Source organism: Nerophis lumbriciformis, linkage group LG28 (assembly GCF_033978685.3).
Source record: "Nerophis lumbriciformis linkage group LG28, RoL_Nlum_v2.1, whole genome shotgun sequence".
NCBI classification, from domain to species: Eukaryota; Metazoa; Chordata; class Actinopteri; order Syngnathiformes; family Syngnathidae; genus Nerophis; species Nerophis lumbriciformis.
This window is the reverse complement of record NC_084575.2, coordinates 6,943,067-6,968,515: the sequence shown is the minus strand read 5'-3', so window position 1 is coordinate 6,968,515 and position 25,449 is coordinate 6,943,067. Positions and strand designations below refer to the sequence as shown.

Genomic DNA, 25,449 nt, shown 5'->3' with positions numbered 1-25,449 from the left:
AAGAGTCACCGTTGTGGCGGCATTAATGTTGCGGCTGCTATAGCAGTTATTATTATTATTAGTTTGTTGACAATGAGTCAGAACTTCGAATTTTATAAGGTAATGATCGGACATTACTTTAGTATACGGGAGTACCATAACTTTGGAGGTGGTGACACCCCTGACCAGCACTAGATCTATCGTATTGCCGTTGCGATGCGTAGGTTCATTTATTATTTGTGTAAGACCACAGCTATCAATTATAGTCTGGAGCGCCACGCACTGAGGGTCCGATGGGGTATTCATATGGATATTAAAGTCCCCCATTATGATTATATTGTCTGCGTGCGTCACTAGATCAGCAACGAACTCTGAGAATTCATTAATAAAGTCCGAGTAGGGCCCTGGGGGGCGGTAGATAACAGCCATATCGAGAGGCAGCGGTGCGACAGACCTCATAGTAAGCACCTCAAACGATTTGTATTTATTATTTAGGTTAGGGGTAAGGTTAAAGTTTTCATTGTATATTAATGCGACCCCCCCACCCCTTTTAAGGGGACGGGCAATATGCGCATTCGTATAGTTAGGAGGAGATGCCTCATTTAGCGCAAAAAATTCGTCTGGTTTGAGCCAGGTTTCGCTAAGACCAATGACGTTAAGATTGTTGTCTCTAATGACCTCATTAACTAATAACGTTTTGGGAGACAATGATCTTATGTTTAAAAAGCCCATATTATAAGTATTGGGCTGTTTTGACGAGTTTTTGTTTAAATTATCCGTAGTAGAAATATTAATAATGTTGCGTTTATTATACGTAGTGCACTTTAAATAGTTTCGACCATATCTAGGAATTGATACGACGGGAATTTTCAGATTGTTTGCTTGATGCTGCGATCGACTAAACGCATCATGATTTGCCACCTCAGTAGAATGCATATCTACCCCGGACACATTCACAACAGAAAACACATTATGTGAGTTGTGTGTTATTCTAAGAAAATTGCTATGCGTACAGGAATTATCCAGCCTGGCGCTGGCTAGTTCTAGCTTAACTGACTCCTCACCCGGACTAGCAGGCTCTGTAATTGCCTGTGACCGGGCTTGCTCTAGTGTAGTTAGTCAAATGTGACTTAAACAGTAGTCTATATTCTTAGACAGGATGATGGCGCCTTCCTGGTTAGGGTGAAGGCCGTCCCTCATCAGCAAGCCTGGTTTGCCCCAGAAAGAGGGCCAATTATCAATAAACGTTAGTCCCTGTTGTCTACAGAAGCTAGCCAGCCACTTGTTAAGCGAGACTAATCTGCTATATCTCTCATCATTGCCTCTCGCAGGCAGGGGGCCAGAGACAATTACTCGATGCCTGGACATCTTTCTAGCGAGATCACAAGTCCTGGCTATGTTTCTCTTTGTAATCTCTGACTGTCTCATTCTAGTGTCATTGGAGCCAACGTGTACAACTATATTCGCATAACTAGTGGTGCGATTAGCCTGTCGTACGTGTTTACTAGGCCTGTTGCGAGTTAGCTCCCTAAGATTAGCCTCTATGTCAGGTGCTCGGGCCCCCGGGATGCACTTAATTGTGGCTGGTTTGCTAAGCTTTATGTTTCGGGTGATGGAGTCCCCTATGACTAAGGTGTGGTGCCCGGTAGACTGGGGTGTAGGACTAGCTAAAGAGCTAAATCTATTATGCGTCTCAACCGGTACACCGTAGCTTGTAGGCCGCTTAGGACTACTACATGCTGGGCTAGTTAGCTCGCTACAGCTAACGCTAGCAGATGTGTCCGCAACATCTAAAGTTACGAGATTACTCTGCTCTAACTGGCGGACACGGCCCTCTAGCAGAGCCAGCCTCTCCGTGAGTAAGGTGCAAGACGCGCAGGAAGCCATACTCACGGTGTTTTCTGTCACCGAGTGAAGTTCCTGCTGTCTTCCGAGAAGTCCTGGTCACGGTGTGCAGGAGTATACTCCTTCTGACCGGCGCCCGGCGACGCCTTTCTCCGCGCTAGCTTCGTTAGCTTAGCAGCTAGCTGCTAGCTAGCTGCGGGAGGGGTGGAGAGACAGAGATCGGGTGATTTGCAAGTTAAATAGTACTACTAAATATGTTGAGAAAGTAATAAAGAAAGCTGCAGAACAATTTAAAAGCACACAAATAGAACGATACTTAGCTTTTTCGAAACAGCGAGCAGTCAGCGAGCAGTCACGCACGGTGTTGAATCTTTTAGCACAAGCTGAGTGTCAGGTTCAAACACTGATGACATATATTCATCAGACAAGAAGCAAGGAATCATGCAGAGACAGAGTTCAATTTAGCTCATGAGGAGAACCCATGGAGCTGCACACTTAGTCACAGTCTCGCCATACGCTCTAAGGTTCAGCTCCCGCGTCCCTCTATTTATTCAAGAGTTCCACAGTCAACATCACTGAGGCCGCCTCTAAAAGGAGTGGTCACATATATTATGCAAAGCAGGTCCAGGACGCACAATACGTGACAGAATGTGGTGGTGGCCTTGTGATTTCGCCTTGTCTCCGCTTCGTCAGCGTGCTGTCGTCTTATCTTCGTAGAGGTCCTTGAAGTCCTTGGCTGTTAGCGGGCTAAAACAAAGAGGCCACCCCTCAGACAAGAAGTGTTTGTCCTTGCACGAATAGAAAAGTCTAACTTAAGCACAATAACTAATAACTAAAGCAACAGACTTTAAGGATACTAAAGTTAGTGTGATAATATATATACATAATTATACTAACACTGAGCAAGTAAAAGGTTTCTCTCCAGTGTTTGTTCTCATGTGTAATATCATGCCATTCTTAGTGTTGAATCTTTTAGCACAAGCTGAGCAAGCAAAAGGTTTCTCTCCAGTGTGTGTTCTCATGTGCATGGTCATGATTTGCTTTCTGGAGAAACTCTTCTTACAAACGGAGCAAGTAAAGGATTTCTCACCTGTGTGTGTTCTCATGTGTAATATCATTTCATTCTTAGTGTTGAATCTTTTGGCACAAGCTGAGCAAGCAAAAGGTTTCTCTCCAGTGTGTGTTCTCATGTGTCTGGTCATGTGTTGCTTTCTAGAGAAATTATTCTTACAAACATAGCAAGTAAAGGGTTTTTCACCTGTGTGTGTTCCCATGTGTAATATCATGTCATTTTAGAGTAGAATCTTTTAGCACAAGCTGAGAAAGCAAAATGTTTATCTCCAGTGTGTGTTCTCATGTGTATGGTCATGTGTTCTTTTCTGGAGAAACTGTTCTTACAAACAGAGCAAGTAAAAGGTTTCTCTCCAGTGTGTGTTCTCATGTGTGTGGTCAAGTTTGTATTTGTGGAGAAACTCTTCTTACAAACAGAGCAAGCAAAAGGTTTCTCTCCAGTGTGTGTTCTCATGTGTATGGTCATCATTTGCTTTCTGGAGAAACTCTTCTTACAAACAGAGCAAGTAAAGGGTTTCTCACCTGTGTGTGTTCTCATGTGTAATATAATTTCATTCTTAGTGTTGAATATTTTAGCACAAGCTGAGCAAGCAAAAGGTTTCTCTCCAGTGTGTGTTCTCATGTGTGTGGTCATGTGTTCCTTTCTGGAGAAACTCTTCTTACAAACAGAGCAAGTAAAGGGTTTCTCACCTGTGTGTGTTCTCATGTGTAATATCATTTCAGTCTTAGTGTTGAATCTTTTAGCACAAGCTGAGCAAGCAAAATGTTTCTCTCCAGTGTGTGTTCTCATGTGTCTGGTCATGTGATGCTTTCTGGAGAAACCCTTCTTACAAACGGAGCAAGTAAAAGGTTTCTCTCCAAGATGTGTTCTCATGTGTCTGGTCATGTAATGCTTTGTGGGGAAACTCTTCTTACAAACGGAGCAAGTAAAAGGTTTCTCTCCAGTATGTGTTCTCATGTGTAATATCATTTCATTCTTAGTGTTGAATCTTTTAGCACAAACAGAGCAAGTAAAAGGTTTCTCTCCAGTGTGTGTTCTCATGTGTTCTGTAAAATGACTCTTCCATCTAAATGATTTCCCACATTCAGAGCAGTCAAAGTGTTTGTTGTTAGTGTGATGTCTCGTATCACCTTTAGAGTCATTTTTACTCTCCAAAGGTTTTCGGATGTGGTCACTGTGATCAGAAGAGTGTGACATCATGTGGTCCATGTCTGACAGTGGAGCAAAGATGCTGTCTGGTTCTGACTTGATATCTTCACAATGCTCTCCATCAGCTTCTGTGATGTGTTGACTTACAAGCTCCGCCCCTCTGTTCTCCTCACTTTGACTGTGATGAAGCTGTAAGGACTGAGCTTCATCTTCATCATGAAGCTGCTCCTCTTTAATGTGGGAGGGGGCCTGTAGCTCCTTCTGTCCCACACTGGTGTGCCACTCCTCTTCATGACTCCCCGCTGACACCCGCTGGACGTCTGCAGAACAAATGAGGTGTTACTGTATTGAAGTTTGCAGTATTCAAACTATTGACATGTGAGCTAGGCCAAATAGACAGTGATGGGCAAGCTACCTGGACAATGTAGTAAGCTAAGCTACAAGTTACTCTCAATTAAATGGAGCTAAGCTATCCTCAGAGAATTGTAGCACGCTACACTACAAGCTACACTGCAAAAGTAGCTTGCCACATCAAATATATATATATATATATATATATATGTATATATGTATATATATATATATATATATATATATATATATATATATATATATATATATATATATATATGTATATATATATATATATATGTATATATATATATAGGCCCACATGTATAATATCAATGTTTATGTTGTCCATGGAAAGAAGTTAGTAAGAAGCAAAAGAAAAACAACCAACCATGGATGACAAAAGGACTGAAAAATGCTTGTCACAAAAAAAAGACATTATATGGAATATTAATAACACAGACATCTATAGAGGCAGAAAATAAGTATACGAAATATAAAAACAAGCTAATTGGTATACTAGGAACATGTAAGAAGGAATACTACAGACAATTATTAAAGAAGAACAGAAACAACATGAGAGCAACATGGGGCATCCTAAATAGCATCATTAAAAATGCTGCTAAGAAAGATTAACCCCAGTACTTTCTACATGGAAATACAAAAAATGACAATATGAACCTAATAGTTGAACGTTTTAATGATTCAAAATGTCTAGGTATAATAATTGATGATAAATTGAACTGGAAATCTCATGTAAAAAATATACAACATAAAGTAGCAAGAAACACGTCAATAATGAATAAAGCAAAACATGTTGTAGACCAAAAATGACTTCATATTCTCTACTGCTCACTAGTGTTACATATCTGACTTATTGTGTAGAAATATGGGAAATAACTACAAAAGTACACTTCATTCATTAACTGTGTTACAAAAAAGATCAGTTATAATAATACATCATGTTGGATATAGACAACATACAAACACTTTATTTATTGAATCAAAAATACTGAAATTCCACCACATAGTGAATTTGCAAACAGCTAAAATGATACACAAAGCAAACTATAACCTGCTAGCCAAGAATGTACAACTATTCTCAACAAAAGAGGAGAAATATAATCTTAGAGAACATTTTAATTTAAAACATTTGTATGCACGTACAACACTTAAGACCTTCAGTATATCAGTATGTGGGATTAAATGATGGAATGGATGAAGCAAAGCAATCAAACAATGTACTAATATGATCTACTTCAAGAAACTCTTCACACTTAAAGTGTTTACAAAGTACAAAGAGGAAGATAAACATTCTCAATTTATTTCATCCATCATTCATTTTCTACATCATCTTACTCATCTCACCATATGAAATATAACTTACTTCACTCATTATTATTTATTTATTTTTATTGTGATTACTTATGGAGTATATTGTGAATACATTGAGAACAGGAAGTGAACAAAAGTGTTAGCAACTGTTATGTAAAAGAAAAGTGGTAGAATTAAATAAGCTCTGCTTCTTCCTACTCCTTTTCCAACATGTTGAATAGACAAACTGGAAATTGTGATGTATCATGTTGTATACATGCATGTGTGATGTATCATGTTGTATGCATGCATGTGTGATGTATCATGTTGTATGCATGCATGTGTGATCTATCATGTTGTATGCATGCATGTGTGATGTATCATGTTGTATGCATGCATGTGTGATGTATCATGTTGTATGCATGCATGTGTGATGTATCATGTTGTATGCATGCATGTGTGATGTATCATGTTGTATACATGCATGTGTGATGTATCATGTTGTATGCATGCATGTGTGATGTATCATGTTGTATGCATGTGTGATGTATCATGTTGTATGCATGCACGTGTGATGTATCATGTTGTATGCATGCATGTGTGATGTATCATGTTGTATGCATGCATGTGTGATGTATCATGTTGTATGCATTAAGGCTGAAACGACGTAGTCGACGTCATCGGTTACGTAAATACGTCGACGTAATTTTTGTGCGTCGACGCGTCGCATATTTACGTCACACCACTGTCATGGCGGAGCGCAGAGCAAACGATGCGAGCGAGGGGAAAAAAAAACACGCCAAAAGTCGTCAAAAGTGTGGGATTATTTTAATAAACGGCCTAATAATGTTGTTTTATACACACTGTGTCGAGCGGAAATGGCGTATCACAGCAGCACAACGGCTATGAACGAGCATCTAAAAAGAAAACATCCGACAGCGTTCTTCCCATCACCATCAACGAGTCAATCATCCGCGTGAGTATACGTTGTCATCATTACACAAAAACATGAATGTGTCATTTGTATCTGCGTTGTAAATTCATAAACTAAAGCACCGTTTTGCTCTGAGAGGCGCGTTTGGCGTGCCTGTTCAGTGTTTACAAAGACGCGCTCCTCTTTAACGCTAACGTTAATTAGTTGTGCAAATACCTTTTACAACATTAACAGTTACATATACTATCTTTAACGCTAACGTTAATAAGTTGTGCAAATACCTTTTACAACATTAACAGTTACATATACTATCTTTAACGCTAACGTTAATAAGTTGTACAAATACCTTTTACAACATTAACAGTTACATATACTATCTTTAACGCTAACGTTAATAAGTTGTACAAATACCTTTTACAACATTAACAGTTACATATACTATCTTTAACGCAAACGTTAATAAGTTGTACAAATACCTTTTACAACATTAACAGTTACATATACTATCTTTAACGCTAATGTTAATAAGTTGTGCAAATACCTTTTACAACATTAACAGTTACATATCCTATCTTTAACGCTAACGTTAATAAGTTGTGCAAATACCTTTTACAACATTAACAGTTACATATCCTATGTACAAACGAACAATTAACTTCACTTTAATCATACTATCATTAACCTTTTGTATTGAAGTAAGCTGTATTTGGGTATATTTAAAATGAAAATTAATTGTTGTCTCTTATGTTGCAGCAAACGACAAAGCAGTGTCCAGGATTTTTTTCCAAAGAGGCATGGGACTGAATGCACACCCCAAGTGGCCGCTGACCTGACTGATGGTGTCCTGGAAATGATGCTCATAGACATGAGGCCATTAAATATGGTACAATGGGAAGGGTTTCAAAAAATGATCAAACGGTTTCACTCTGGCTACACACTACCATCAAGAACCCACTTCACTAAGCTTATGGAGCAAAAATACACAAAGAAAATGAATGAAGTCAAAGCAATCCTGAAAAATGTGAAAGGAAAACTGACACTCACAACTGATGCATGGACAAGTATGGCCACTGAAGCTTACCTTGGTGTCACCATTCACTTTGTTAATGATGAGTGGGAGCTTGCCTCAATTAACTTGACAACAATGCCCCTCAATGAAAAGCACACTGCAGAAAACATTGCCTCTTGGATTGAGGATGTTGTCAATAAGTTTGAAATAAACATAAAACTAGTACAAGTCATTGTACATGACAATGCTGCAAATGTTGTTGCAGCTTTAAGAGTTCTTGAGGAAAGACATGGTGTTTCATCCCTCAGATGTGTTGGCCATACTCTACAGCTTGTAGTTAACCATGCTCTAAAGGACAACCACATCAGCAGAGCTTTAGGAGCAGCAAGAAGTTTGGTCGAGCACTTCAGAAAAAGTGAGCTATCCAGTACAAAACTAAAGGTTAAGCAAAAACAAATGGGTTCTCCAGACCACAGCCTCATACAAGATGTGTCTGTGAGATGGAACAGTTCCTTTTACATGATTAGTCGCCTGCTTGAGCAGAGGTGGACAATAACAGCAACTCTGTCAGATCCGGAGGTCACTCAAAGAGGGAAGCATTTTCTGGATCTTAAGGCTGACCAGTGGAGCTTGCTTGAAGAAATTGAACAAGTTCTGAAACCTTTTGAATGTGCAACTGTGTACCTGAGTGGAGAATCTTATGTAACAGTTTCCGCTGTCCCTCTGCTGGTCAAAGGGCTTCGGAAGGCTACACAAACTGCTTTTGAAAATGCATCAATCAAGTGTTTCCAGGTCACTGCTGCACGTGAGATAACATCCAGGTGGGAAGCCGAGACCACATTCAAAGATGATGGACCAAATGTGTGCATATTAGCAGCTGCACTTGACCCACGATTCAGGAAGCTGAAATTCCTGACTGCAGATGAGTGTTTAAAAGTTCAATACAAGCTGCATGCAATAGTTCTGGAGGAGAAAAGAAGGGAAAAGGAGACACACGCTCAACAGGGCACAGCAATGCAAGTGGAAAGACCAGATGCTGACAGGCGGCCTGTATCTTTACTAGACACACTTCTTGGCTCAGATTCAGATGAACTCAGCAACAATGAGGAAGACAACAATGACAGTAATGATGCTGAAATGGTCAGAAACGAGTTAGTGTCTTATTTTGGAGAATCCCCCATTTCCAAGGATGAAAACCCATTAAAATGGTGGAAAGAACATCAGGCAAGGTTTCCAAATCTGGCAATGCTGGCTCGGTCTTACCTCTCAGTTCCAGCCACATCGACCCCTTCTGAGCGCCTATTTTCAGCTGCTGGGAATATTGTAAACAAGAAAAGAACCAGCCTCACCCCAGAGCATGTAGACATGCTAACCTTTCTTCGTTACAACTGTTAGTCACTCACTGGAATGAGTAGAATTGGTTATAGTGTACTGTGTTGGACTGGATGTTTATTTTGAACATTTTAAAAGCAATACTTAATGTTTACAGTGCTCCAGAATATTTAGATTGGCACAAATGTTTACAGTGTTACAGAATGTTTTGCCATGTTTTCAATGTTGACTGAGTGGCCATACTTTTTTTTTTGTAAATAAAAGCCATGCCTTTTGAAAAAACTGGCCTAAATTTCTTTTTTTCATCTTCATTTTAAATAAATAAAAAAATCGGTAAAAGGAAAAATAATCTATAGATTAATCGAAAAAATAATCTATAGATTAACCGATTAATCGAAAAAATAATCTATAGATTAATCGATAGAAAAATAATCGTTAGCTGCAGCCCTAGTATGCATGCATGTGTGATGTATCATGTTGTATGCATGCATGTGTGATGTATCATGTTGTATGCATGCATGTGTGATGTATCATGTTGTATGCTTGCATGTTCCAAATAAACTCACCTCAACTAACACTTGGTGGACATTCAAGCCACAAAATGCAAATGGAGTATTGTTGGTGTATTTTGGATGGTTATAGAGGACCTCCCATTGGCTCCATTGCAAGTGGACTTTTATTTACATTTATGAGTTAGAATTAGGGCTGGGTGATGTATGGAATATACTGGATATATTGTGGGTTTGTCTCTGTGCGATATAGAAAATGACTATATGGTGATATTGGAGTATACGTTCTCACACAGTTGCTTTTAGCTGCAGGCATTACACTACAGGCTCTTCTCACTCTTTCTTGTCTCTCCTTCTCACAGAGACATAAAACAAGCGCACCTTCTTACATATGTCACATACTGTCACGTGTGCAACGTCATACGCTCTCACGGAGCAGACAGGTAGCGGCATGGTAAGGTTAGCTGTGGTGCTAGTGGTAATACAAGAGAAAGAAGGTGCCAATCTGGTAACAAATGAAGGAAGAATTAATTCCCAAGAAAAACAGCAGGGGGTCCATCGTCTGGCGGTGGTTTGGCTTCAAGCGGAAAGATGTTGAACAGACAACCGTGATATGTCAAGTATGCGGCAAAAGCGTTGCTACAAAAAGTAGCAGCACTGCTAATGTAGCATCCTCTGAAATGTCACCCGCTAGAGAATTAGGAGTGCTTGAAACTCTGCATGTCAACATCTCGGCCGGTGCCACACCCACAAAATATCTAAGCAACCATTTCCAGATCAACACCGTATGAAACAAATAGTCAACAATAGAAGGAGATAACGTCCGCAAGAACCTACCACATAGTGAAGGACATACACTATTTGATTTCCTTTTATGCAGCTAATTTTTATTTGACACTTAATGAAATATCTTGTGTGACATCATGCACAAAAGTGCATTTTATTTGTTTTTAACTACTGTAGTGGCGTTCGGTACAAAAAGTGCACTTTAATATAGTGTTGTTTTTATATGTCATCTTAGTGACATCATGCACAAAAGTGCATTAATAGCTTGTTTTAAAATGTCTCTGACAATCTTGCACTTTCTGTTTTGAAATGACATGAATGTTTGTGCCACTGCTTAATAACTGCTTAATAAATACACTTTTGCTAAATTGACTTATTTGTGATTTCCCTTTCTGCATGAAAGTTTAAAAGTAGCATATATTAATGCAGTATGAAGAATAATGTTTTAAAGTAAACACATAGAATCATCATACTGCTGTCATTATATGCATCAAGTGTTCATTCAAGGCTAAGGCAAAATATCCACATATATATGGTGTATCGTGACATGGACTAAACATATCCACATATATATGGTGTATGGTGACATGGCCTAAACATATCCACATATATATGGTGTATCGTGACATGGCCTAAACATATCCACATATACATGGTGTATCGTGACATGGACTAAACATATCCACATATATATGGTGTATCGTGACATGGACTAAACATATCCACATATACATGGTGTATCGTGACATGGACTAAACATATCCACATATATATGGTGTATCGTGACATGGACTAAACATATCCACATATATATGGAGTATCGTGACATGGCCTAAACATATCCACATATATATGGTGTATGGTGACATGGCCTAAACATATCCACATATATATGGTGTATCGTGACATGGACTAAACATATCCACATATATATGGTGTATCGTGACATGGACTAAACATATCCACATATATATGGAGTATCGTGACATGGCCTAAACATATCCACATATATATGGTGTATCGTGACATGGACTAAACATATCCACATATATATGGTGTATGGTGACATGGCCTAAACATATCCACATATATATGGTGTATCGTGACATGGCCTAAACATATCCACATATACATGGTGTATCGTGACATGGACTAAACATATCCACATATACATGGTGTATCGTGACATGGACTAAACATATCCACATATATATGGTGTATCGTGACATGGACTAAACATATCCACATATATATGGAGTATCGTGACATGGCCTAAACATATCCACATATATATGGTGTATGGTGACATGGCCTAAACATATCCACATATATATGGTGTATCGTGACATGGACTAAACATATCCACATATATATGGTGTATCGTGACATGGACTAAACATATCCACATATATATGGTGTATGGTGACATGGCCTAAACATATCCACATATATATGGTGTATCGTGACATGGCCTAAACATATCCACATATACATGGTGTATCGTGACATGGACTAAACATATCCACATATATATGGTGTATCGTGACATGGACTAAACATATCCACATATACATGGTGTATCGTGACATGGACTAAACAAATCCACATATATATGGTGTATCGTGACATGGACTAAACATATCCACATATATATGGAGTATCGTGACATGGCCTAAACATATCCACATATATATGGTGTATGGTGACATGGCCTAAACATATCCACATATACATGGTGTATCGTGACATGGCCTAAACATATCCACATATATATGGTGTATCGTGACATGGACTAAACATATCCACATATATATGGTGTATCGTGACATGGACTAAACATATCCACATATATATGGTGTATCGTGACATGGCCTAAACATATCCACATATATATGGTGTATCGTGACATGGCCTAAACATATCCACATATATATGGTGTATCGTGACATGGACTAAACATATCCACATATATATGGTGTATCGTGACATGGCCTAAACATATCCACATATATATGGTGTATCGTGACATGGACTAAACATATCCACATATATATGGTGTATCGTGACATGGACTAAACATATCCACATATATATGGTGTATGGTGACATGGCCTAAACATATCCACATATATATGGTGTATCGTGACATGGCCTAAACATATCCACATATATATGGTGTATCGTGACATGGCCTAAACATATCCACATATATATGGTGTATGGTGACATGGCCTAAACATATCCACATATATATGGTGTATCGTGACATGGACTAAACATATCCACATATATATGGTGTATCGTGACATGGCCTAAACATATCCACATATACATGGTGTATCGTGACATGGACTAAACATATCCACATATATATGGTGTATCGTGACATGGACTAAACATATCCACATATACATGGTGTATCGTGACATGGACTAAACATATCCACATATATATGGTGTATCGTGACATGGACTAAACATATCCACATATATATGGAGTATCGTGACATGGCCTAAACATATCCACATATATATGGTGTATGGTGACATGGCCTAAACATATCCACATATACATGGTGTATCGTGACATGGACTAAACATATCCACATATATATGGTGTATCGTGACATGGACTAAACATATCCACATATACATGGTGTATCGTGACATGGACTAAACAAATCCACATATATATGGTGTATCGTGACATGGACTAAACATATCCACATATATATGGAGTATCGTGACATGGCCTAAACATATCCACATATATATGGTGTATCGTGACATGGCCTAAACATATCCACATATACATGGTGTATCGTGACATGGACTAAACATATCCACATATATATGGTGTATCGTGACATGGACTAAACATATCCACATATACATGGTGTATCGTGACATGGACTAAACATATCCACATATATATGGTGTATCGTGACATGGACTAAACATATCCACATATATATGGAGTATCGTGACATGGCCTAAACATATCCACATATATATGGTGTATGGTGACATGGCCTAAACATATCCACATATATATGGTGTATCGTGACATGGACTAAACATATCCACATATATATGGTGTATCGTGACATGGACTAAACATATCCACATATATATGGAGTATCGTGACATGGCCTAAACATATCCACATATATATGGTGTATCGTGACATGGACTAAACATATCCACATATATATGGTGTATGGTGACATGGCCTAAACATATCCACATATATATGGTGTATCGTGACATGGCCTAAACATATCCACATATACATGGTGTATCGTGACATGGACTAAACATATCCACATATACATGGTGTATCGTGACATGGACTAAACATATCCACATATATATGGTGTATCGTGACATGGACTAAACATATCCACATATATATGGAGTATCGTGACATGGCCTAAACATATCCACATATATATGGTGTATGGTGACATGGCCTAAACATATCCACATATATATGGTGTATCGTGACATGGACTAAACATATCCACATATATATGGTGTATCGTGACATGGACTAAACATATCCACATATATATGGTGTATGGTGACATGGCCTAAACATATCCACATATATATGGTGTATCGTGACATGGCCTAAACATATCCACATATACATGGTGTATCGTGACATGGACTAAACATATCCACATATATATGGTGTATCGTGACATGGACTAAACATATCCACATATACATGGTGTATCGTGACATGGACTAAACAAATCCACATATATATGGTGTATCGTGACATGGACTAAACATATCCACATATATATGGAGTATCGTGACATGGCCTAAACATATCCACATATATATGGTGTATGGTGACATGGCCTAAACATATCCACATATACATGGTGTATCGTGACATGGCCTAAACATATCCACATATATATGGTGTATCGTGACATGGACTAAACATATCCACATATATATGGTGTATCGTGACATGGACTAAACATATCCACATATATATGGTGTATCGTGACATGGCCTAAACATATCCACATATATATGGTGTATCGTGACATGGCCTAAACATATCCACATATATATGGTGTATCGTGACATGGACTAAACATATCCACATATATATGGTGTATCGTGACATGGCCTAAACATATCCACATATATATGGTGTATCGTGACATGGACTAAACATATCCACATATATATGGTGTATCGTGACATGGACTAAACATATCCACATATATATGGTGTATGGTGACATGGCCTAAACATATCCACATATATATGGTGTATCGTGACATGGCCTAAACATATCCACATATATATGGTGTATCGTGACATGGCCTAAACATATCCACATATATATGGTGTATGGTGACATGGCCTAAACATATCCACATATATATGGTGTATCGTGACATGGACTAAACATATCCACATATATATGGTGTATCGTGACATGGCCTAAACATATCCACATATACATGGTGTATCGTGACATGGACTAAACATATCCACATATATATGGTGTATCGTGACATGGACTAAACATATCCACATATACATGGTGTATCGTGACATGGACTAAACATATCCACATATATATGGTGTATCGTGACATGGACTAAACATATCCACATATATATGGAGTATCGTGACATGGCCTAAACATATCCACATATATATGGTGTATGGTGACATGGCCTAAACATATCCACATATACATGGTGTATCGTGACATGGACTAAACATATCCACATATATATGGTGTATCGTGACATGGACTAAACATATCCACATATACATGGTGTATCGTGACATGGACTAAACAAATCCACATATATATGGTGTATCGTGACATGGACTAAACATATCCACATATATATGGAGTATCGTGACATGGCCTAAACATATCCACATATATATGGTGTATGGTGACATGGCCTAAACATATCCACATATACATGGTGTATCGTGACATGGCCTAAACATATCCACATATATATGGTGTATCGTGACATGGACTAAACATATCCACATATATATGGTGTATCGTGACATGGACTAAACATATCCACATATATATGGTGTATCGTGACATGGCCTAAACATATCCACATATATATGGTGTATCGTGACATGGCCTAAACATATCCACATATATATGGTGTATCGTGACATGGACTAAACATATCCACATATATATGGTGTATCGTGACATGGCCTAAACATATCCACATATATATGGTGTATCGTGACATGGACTAAACATATCCACATATATATGGTGTATCGTGACATGGACTAAACATATCCACATATATATGGTGTATGGTGACATGGCCTAAACATATCCACATATATATGGTGTATCGTGACATGGCCTAAACATATCCACATATATATGGTGTATCGTGACATGGCCTAAACATATCCACATATATATGGTGTATGGTGACATGGCCTAAACATATCCACATATATATGGTGTATCGTGACATGGACTAAACATATCCACATATATATGGTGTATCGTGACATGGCCTAAACATATCCACATATACATGGTGTATCGTGACATGGACTAAACATATCCACATATATATGGTGTATCGTGACATGGACTAAACATATCCACATATACATGGTGTATCGTGACATGGACTAAACATATCCACATATATATGGTGTATCGTGACATGGACTAAACATATCCACATATATATGGAGTATCGTGACATGGCCTAAACATATCCACATATATATGGTGTATGGTGACATGGCCTAAACATATCCACATATACATGGTGTATCGTGACATGGCCTAAACATATCCACATATATATGGTGTATCGTGACATGGCCTAAACATATCCACATATATATGGTGTATGGTGACATGGCCTAAACATATCCACATATATATGGTGTATCGTGACATGGCCTAAACATATCCACATATATATGGTGTATCGTGACATGGCCTAAACATATCCACATATATATGGTGTATCGTGACATGGACTAAACATATCCACATATATATGGTGTATCGTGACATGGCCTAAACATATCCACATATATATGGTGTATCGTGACATGGCCTAAACATATCCACATACACATGGTGTATCGTGACATGGCCTAAACATATCCACATATACATGGTGTATCGTGACATGGCCTAAACATATCCACATATATATGGTGTATCGTGACATGGACTAAACATATCCACATATATATGGTGTATCGTGACATGGACTAAACATATCCACATATATATGGTGTATCGTGACATGGCCTAAACATATCCACATATATATGGTGTATCGTGACATGGCCTAAACATATCCACATATATATGATGTATCGTGACATGGCCTAAACATATCCACATATACATGGTGTATCGTGACATGGACTAAACATATCCACATATATATGGTGTATCGTGACATGGACTAAACATATCCACATATATATGGTGTATGGTGACATGGCCTAAACATATCCACATATATATGGTGTATCGTGACATGGCCTAAACATATCCACATATACATGGTGTATCGTGACATGGACTAAACATATCCACATATATATGGTGTATCGTGACATGGACTAAACATATCCACATATATATGGTGTATCGTGACATGGCCTAAACATATCCACATATATATGGTGTATGGTGACATGGCCTAAACATATCCACATATACATGGTGTATCGTGACATGGCCTAAACATATCCACATATATATGGTGTATCGTGACATGGACTAAACATATCCACATATATATGGTGTATCGTGACATGGACTAAACATATCCACATATATATGGTGTATCGTGACATGGCCTAAACATATCCACATATATATGGTGTATCGTGACATGGACTAAACATATCCACATATATATGGTGTATCGTGACATGGACTAAACATATCCACATATATATGGTGTATGGTGACATGGCCTAAACATATCCACATATATATGGTGTATCGTGACATGGACTAAACATATCCACATATATATGGTGTATCGTGACATGGACTAAACATATCCACATATATATGGTGTATCGTGACATGGCCTAAACATATCCACATATATATGGTGTATCGTGACATGGACTAAACATATCCACATATATATGGTGTATCGTGACATGGACTAAACATATCCACATATATATGGTGTATCGTGACATGGCCTAAACATATCCACATATATATGGTGTATCGTGACATGGCCTAAACATATCCACATATATATGGTGTATGGTGACATGGCCTAAACATATCCACATATACATGGTGTATGGTGACATGGCCTAAACATATCCACATATATATGGTGTATCGTGACAGGGACTAAACATATCCACATATATATGGTGTATCGTGACATGGACTAAACATATCCACATATATATGGTGTATCGTGACATGGACTAAACATATCCACATATATATGGTGTATGGTGACATGGCCTAAACATATCCACATATATATGGTGTATCGTGACATGGCCTAAACATATCCACATATACATGGTGTATCGTGACATGGACTAAACATATCCACATATATATGGTGTATCGTGACATGGACTAAACATATCCACATATACATGGTGTATCGTGACATGGACTAAACATATCCACATATATATGGTGTATCGTGACATGGACTAAACATATCCACATATATATGGTGTATCGTGACATGGCCTAAACATATCCACATATATATGGTGTATGGTGACATGGCCTAAACATATCCACATATACATGGTGTATCGTGACATGGCCTAAACATATCCACATATATATGGTGTATCGTGACATGGCCTAAACATATCCACATATATATGGTGTATGGTGACATGGCCTAAACATATCCACATATATATGGTGTATCGTGACATGGCCTAAACATATCCACATATACATGGTGTATCGTGACATGGACTAAACATATCCACATATATATGGTGTATCGTGACATGGACTAAACATATCCACATATATATGGAGTATCGTGACATGGCCTAAACATATCCACATATATATGGTGTATGGTGACATGGCCTAAACATATCCACATATACATGGTGTATCGTGACATGGCCTAAACATATCCACATATATATGGTGTATCGTGACATGGCCTAAACATATCCACATATATATGGTGTATGGTGACATGGCCTAAACATATCCACATATATATGGTGTATCGTGACATGGCCTAAACATATCCACATATATATGGTGTATGGTGACATGGCCTAAACATATCCACATATACATGGTGTATCGTGACATGGCCTAAACATATCCACATATACATGGTGTATCGTGACATGGCCTAAACATATCCACATATACATGGTGTATCGTGACATGGCCTAAACATATCCACATATATATGGTGTATCGTGACATGGACTAAACATATCCACATATATATGGTGTATCGTGACATGGACTAAACATATCCACATATATATGGTGTATCGTGACATGGCCTAAACATATCCACATATATATGGTGTATCGTGACATGGACTAAACATATCCACATATATATGGTGTATCGTGACATGGACTAAACATATCCACATATATATGGTGTATGGTGACATGGCCTAAACATATCCACATATATATGGTGTATCGTGACATGGCCTAAACATATCCACATATATATGGTGTATCGTGACATGGACTAAACATATCCACATATATATGGTGTATGGTGACATGGCCTAAACATATCCACATATACATGGTGTATCGTGACATGGCCTAAACATATCCACATATATATGGTGTATCGTGACATGGACTAAACATATCCACATATATATGGTGTATCGTGACATGGCCTAAACATATCCACATATATATGGTGTATGGTGACATGGCCTAAACATATCCACATATACATGGTGTATCGTGACATGGCCTAAACATATCCACATATATATGGTGTATCGTGACATGGACTAAACATATCCACATATATATGGTGTATCGTGACATGGCCTAAACATATCCACATATATATGGTGTATCGTGACATGGCCTAAACATATCCACATACACATGGTGTATCGTGACATGGCCTAAACATATCCACATATACATGGTGTATCGTGACATGGCCTAAACATATCCACATATATATGGTGTATCGTGACATGGACTAAACATATCCACATATATATGGTGTATCGTGACATGGACTAAACATATCCACATATATATGGTGTATCGTGACATGGCCTAAACATATCCACATATATATGGTGTATCGTGACATGGCCTAAACATATCCACATATACATGGTGTATGGTGACATGGCCTAAACATATCCACATATATATGGTGTATCGTGACATGGACTAAACATATCCACATATATATGGTGTATCGTGACATGGACTAAACATATCCACATATATATGGTGTATCGTGACATGGACTAAACATATCCACATATACATGGTGTATCGTGACATGGCCTAAACATATCCACATATATATGGTGTATCGTGACATGGCCTAAACATATCCACATATATATGGTGTATGGTGACATGGCCTAAACATATCCACATATATATGGTGTATCGTGACATGGCCTAAACATATCCACATATACATGGTGTATCGTGACATGGACTAAACATATCCACATATATATGGTGTATCGTGACATGGACTAAACATATCCACATATATATGGAGTATCGTGACATGGCCTAAACATATCCACATATATATGGTGTATGGTGACATGGCCTAAACATATCCACATATACATGGTGTATCGTGACATGGCCTAAACATATCCACATATATATGGTGTATCGTGACATGGCCTAAACATATCCACATATATATGGTGTATGGTGACATGGCCTAAACATATCCACATATATATGGTGTATGGTGACATGGCCTAAACATATCCACATATATATGGTGTATCGTGACATGGCCTAAACATATCCACATATACATGGTGTATCGTGACATGGACTAAACATATCCACATATATATGGTGTATCGTGACATGGACTAAACATATCCACATATATATGGTGTATCGTGACATGGCCTAAACATATCCACATATATATGGTGTATCGTGACATGGCCTAAACATATCCACATATATATGGTGTATGGTGACATGGCCTAAACATATCCACATATACATGGTGTATCGTGACATGGCCTAAACATATCCACATATATATGGTGTATGGTGACATGGCCTAAACAAATCCACATATATATGGTGTATCGTGACATGGCCTAAACATATCCACATATATATGGTGTATGGTGACATGGCCTAAACATATCCACATATACATGGTGTATCGTGACATGGCCTAAACATATCCACATATACATGGTGTATCGTGACATGGCCTAAACATATCCACATATACATGGTGTATCGTGACATGGCCTAAACATATCCACATATATATGGTGTATCGTGACATGGACTAAACATATCCACATATATATGGTGTATCGTGACATGGACTAAACATATCCACATATATATGGTGTATCGTGACATGGACTAAACATATCCACATATATATGGTGTATCGTGACATGGACTAAACATATCCACATATATATGGTGTATCGTGACATGGACTAAACATATCCACATATATATGGTGTATGGTGACATGGCCTAAACATATCCACATATATATGGTGTATCGTGACATGGACTAAACATATCCACATATATATGGTGTATCGTGACATGGACTAAACATATCCACATATATATGGTGTATGGTGACATGGCCTAAACATATCCACATATACATGGTGTATCGTGACATGGCCTAAACATATCCACATATACATGGTGTATCGTGACATGGACTAAACATATCCACATATATATGGTGTATCGTGACATGGACTAAACATATCCACATATATATGGTGTATCGTGACATGGCCTAAACATATCCACATATATATGGTGTATCGTGACATGGACTAAACATATCCACATATATATGGTGTATCGTGACATGGACTAAACATATCCACATATATATGGTGTATGGTGACATGGCCTAAACATATCCACATATATATGGTGTATCGTGACATGGCCTAAACATATCCACATATATATGGTGTATCGTGACATGGCCTAAACATATCCACATATATATGGTGTATGGTGACATGGCCTAAACATATCCACATATATATGGTGTATCGTGACATGGACTAAACATATCCACATATATATGGTGTATCGTGACATGGCCTAAACATATCCACATATACATGGTGTATCGTGACATGGACTAAACATATCCACATATATATGGTGTATCGTGACATGGACTAAACATATCCACATATACATGGTGTATCGTGACATGGACTAAACATATCCACATATATATGGTGTATCGTGACATGGACTAAACATATCCACATATATATGGAGTATCGTGACATGGCCTAAACATATCCACATATATATGGTGTATGGTGACATGGCCTAAACATATCCACATATACATGGTGTATCGTGACATGGACTAAACATATCCACATATATATGGTGTATCGTGACATGGACTAAACATATCCACATATACATGGTGTATCGTGACATGGACTAAACATATCCACATATATATGGTGTATCGTGACATGGACTAAACATATCCACATATATATGGTGTATCGTGACATGGCCTAAACATATCCACATATATATGGTGTATGGTGACATGGCCTAAACATATCCACATATACATGGTGTATCGTGACATGGCCTAAACATATCCACATATATATGGTGTATCGTGACATGGACTAAACATATCCACATATATATGGTGTATCGTGACATGGACTAAACATATCCACATATATATGGTGTATCGTGACATGGCCTAAACATATCCACATATATATGGTGTATCGTGACATGGCCTAAACATATCCACATATATATGGTGTATCGTGACATGGACTAAACATATCCACATATATATGGTGTATCGTGACATGGCCTAAACATATCCACATATATATGGTGTATCGTGACATGGACTAAACATATCCACATATATATGGTGTATCGTGACATGGACTAAACATATCCACATATATATGGTGTATCGTGACATGGCCTAAACATATCCACATATATATGGTGTATCGTGACATGGCCTAAACATATCCACATATATATGGTGTATCGTGACATGGCCTAAACATATCCACATATATATGGTGTATCGTGACATGGCCTAAACATATCCACATATATATGGTGTATCGTGACATGGCCTAAACATATCCACATATATATGGTGTATCGTGACATGGCCTAAACATATCCACATATACATGGTGTATCGTGACATGGACTAAACATATCCACATATATATGGTGTATCGTGACATGGACTAAACATATCCACATATAATGGTGTATCGTGACATGGACTAAACATATCCACATATATATGGTGTATCGTGACATGGCCTAAACATATCCACATATATATGGTGTATCGTGACATGGCCTAAACATATCCACATATATATGGTGTATCGTGACATGGCCTAAACATATCCACATATACATGGTGTATCGTGACATGGCCTAAACATATCCACATATATATGGTGTATCGTGACATGGCCTAAACATATCCACATATATATGGTGTATCGTGACATGGCCTAAACATATCCACATATATATGGTGTATCGTGACATGGCCTAAACATATCCACATATATATGGTGTATCGTGACATGGCCTAAACATATCCACATATATATGGTGTATCGTGACATGGACTAAACATATCCACATATATATGGTGTATCGTGACATGGCCTAAACATATCCACATATATATGGTGTATCGTGACATGGCCTAAACATATCCACATATATATGGTGTATCGTGACATGGCCTAAACATATCCACATATACATGGTGTATCGTGACATGGCCTAAACATATCCACATATATATGGTGTATCGTGACATGGACTAAACATATCCACATATATATGGTGTATCGTGACATGGCCTAAACATATCCACATATATATGGTGTATCGTGACATGGCCTAAACATATCCACATATATATGGTGTATCGTGACATGGCCTAAACATATCCACATATATATGGTGTATCGTGACATGGCCTAAACATATCCACATATATATGGTGTATCGTGACATGGACTAAACATATCCACATATATATGGTGTATCGTGACATGGACTAAACATATCCACATATATATGGTGTATCGTGACATGGCCTAAACATATCCACATATATATGGTGTATCGTGACATGGCCTAAACATATCCACATATATATGGTGTATCGTGACATGGACTAAACATATCCACATATATATGGTGTATCGTGACATGGACTAAACATATCCACATATATATGGTGTATCGTGACATGGACTAAACATATCCACATATATATGGTGTATCGTGACATGGCCTAAACATATCCACATATAATGGTGTATCGTGACATGGCCTAAACATATCCACATATATATGGTGTATCGTGACATGGACTAAACATATCCACATATATATGGTGTATCGTGACATGGACTAAACATATCCACATATATATGGTGTATCGTGACATGGCCTAAACATATCCACATATATATGGTGTATCGTGACATGGCCTAAACATATCCACATATATATGGTGTATCGTGACATGGCCTAAACATATCCACATATATATGGTGTATCGTGACATGGCCTAAACATATCCACATATATATGGTGTATCGTGACATGGACTAAACATATCCACATATATATGGTGTATCGTGACATGGCCTAAACATATCCACATATATATGGTGTATCGTGACATGGCCTAAACATATCCACATATATATGGTGTATCGTGACATGGACTAAACATATCCACATATATATGGTGTATCGTGACATGGACTAAACATATCCACATATATATGGTGTATCGTGACATGGCCTAAACATATCCACATATATATGGTGTATCGTGACATGGCCTAAACATATCCACATATATATGGTGTATCGGTGACATGGCCTAAACATATCCACATATATATGGTGTATCGTGACATGGCCTAAACATATCCACATATATATGGTGTATCGTGACATGGACTAAACATATCCACATATATATGGTGTATCGTGACATGGACTAAACATATCCACATATATATGGTGTATCGTGACATGGCCTAAACATATCCACATATATATGGTGTATGGTGACATGGCCTAAACATATCCACATATATATGGTGTATCGTGACATGGCCTAAACATATCCACATATACATGGTGTATCGTGACATGGACTAAACATATCCACATATATATGGTGTATCGTGACATGGACTAAACATATCCACATATATATGGTGTATCGTGACATGGACTAAACATATCCACATATATATGGTGTATCGTGACATGGCCTAAACATATCCACATATATATGGTGTATCGTGACATGGCCTAAACATATCCACATATATATGGTGTATGGTGACATGGCCTAAACATATCCACATATACATGGTGTATCGTGACATGGCCTAAACATATCCACATATATATGGTGTATCGTGACATGGCCTAAACATATCCACATATATATGGTGTATGGTGACATGGCCTAAACATATCCACATATATATGGTGTATCGTGACATGGCCTAAACATATCCACATATACATGGTGTATCGTGACATGGACTAAACATATCCACATATATATGGTGTATCGTGACATGGCCTAAACATATCCACATATATATGGTGTATCGTGACATGGCCTAAACATATCCACATATATATGGTGTATGGTGACATGGCCTAAACATATCCACATATACATGGTGTATCGTGACATGGCCTAAACATATCCACATATATATGGTGTATCGTGACATGGCCTAAACATATCCACATATATATGGTGTATCGGTGACATGGCCTAAACATATCCACATATATATGGTGTATCGTGACATGGCCTAAACATATCCACATA

General features: G+C 37.9%; 1 protein-coding gene across 1 annotated transcript; it reads left to right on the top strand.

The window, feature by feature from the left end:
• The first annotated feature begins 6,588 nt into the window (after positions 1 to 6,588).
• LOC140680122 (E3 SUMO-protein ligase ZBED1-like) lies at positions 6,589 to 9,239 on the top strand. Its single transcript, XM_072916479.1, has 2 exons — positions 6,589 to 6,686; positions 7,398 to 9,239. The coding sequence occupies exons 1-2, from the start codon at positions 6,589 to 6,591 to the stop codon at positions 9,046 to 9,048; spliced, it is 1,749 nt and encodes a 582-aa protein (XP_072772580.1). The 3' UTR covers positions 9,049 to 9,239.
• The last annotated feature ends 16,210 nt before the right edge of the window (positions 9,240 to 25,449 follow it).

Excerpts from the sequence above, each read along its gene's own strand:
- LOC140680122 (XM_072916479.1), top strand. The coding sequence starts at position 6,589 with ATGGCGTATCACAGCAGCACAACGGCTATGAACGAGCATCTAAAAAGA. Across the intron at positions 6,687-7,397 it reads TCAACGAGTCAATCATCCGC|CAAACGACAAAGCAGTGTCC; the intron begins GTGAGTATACGT and ends CTTATGTTGCAG.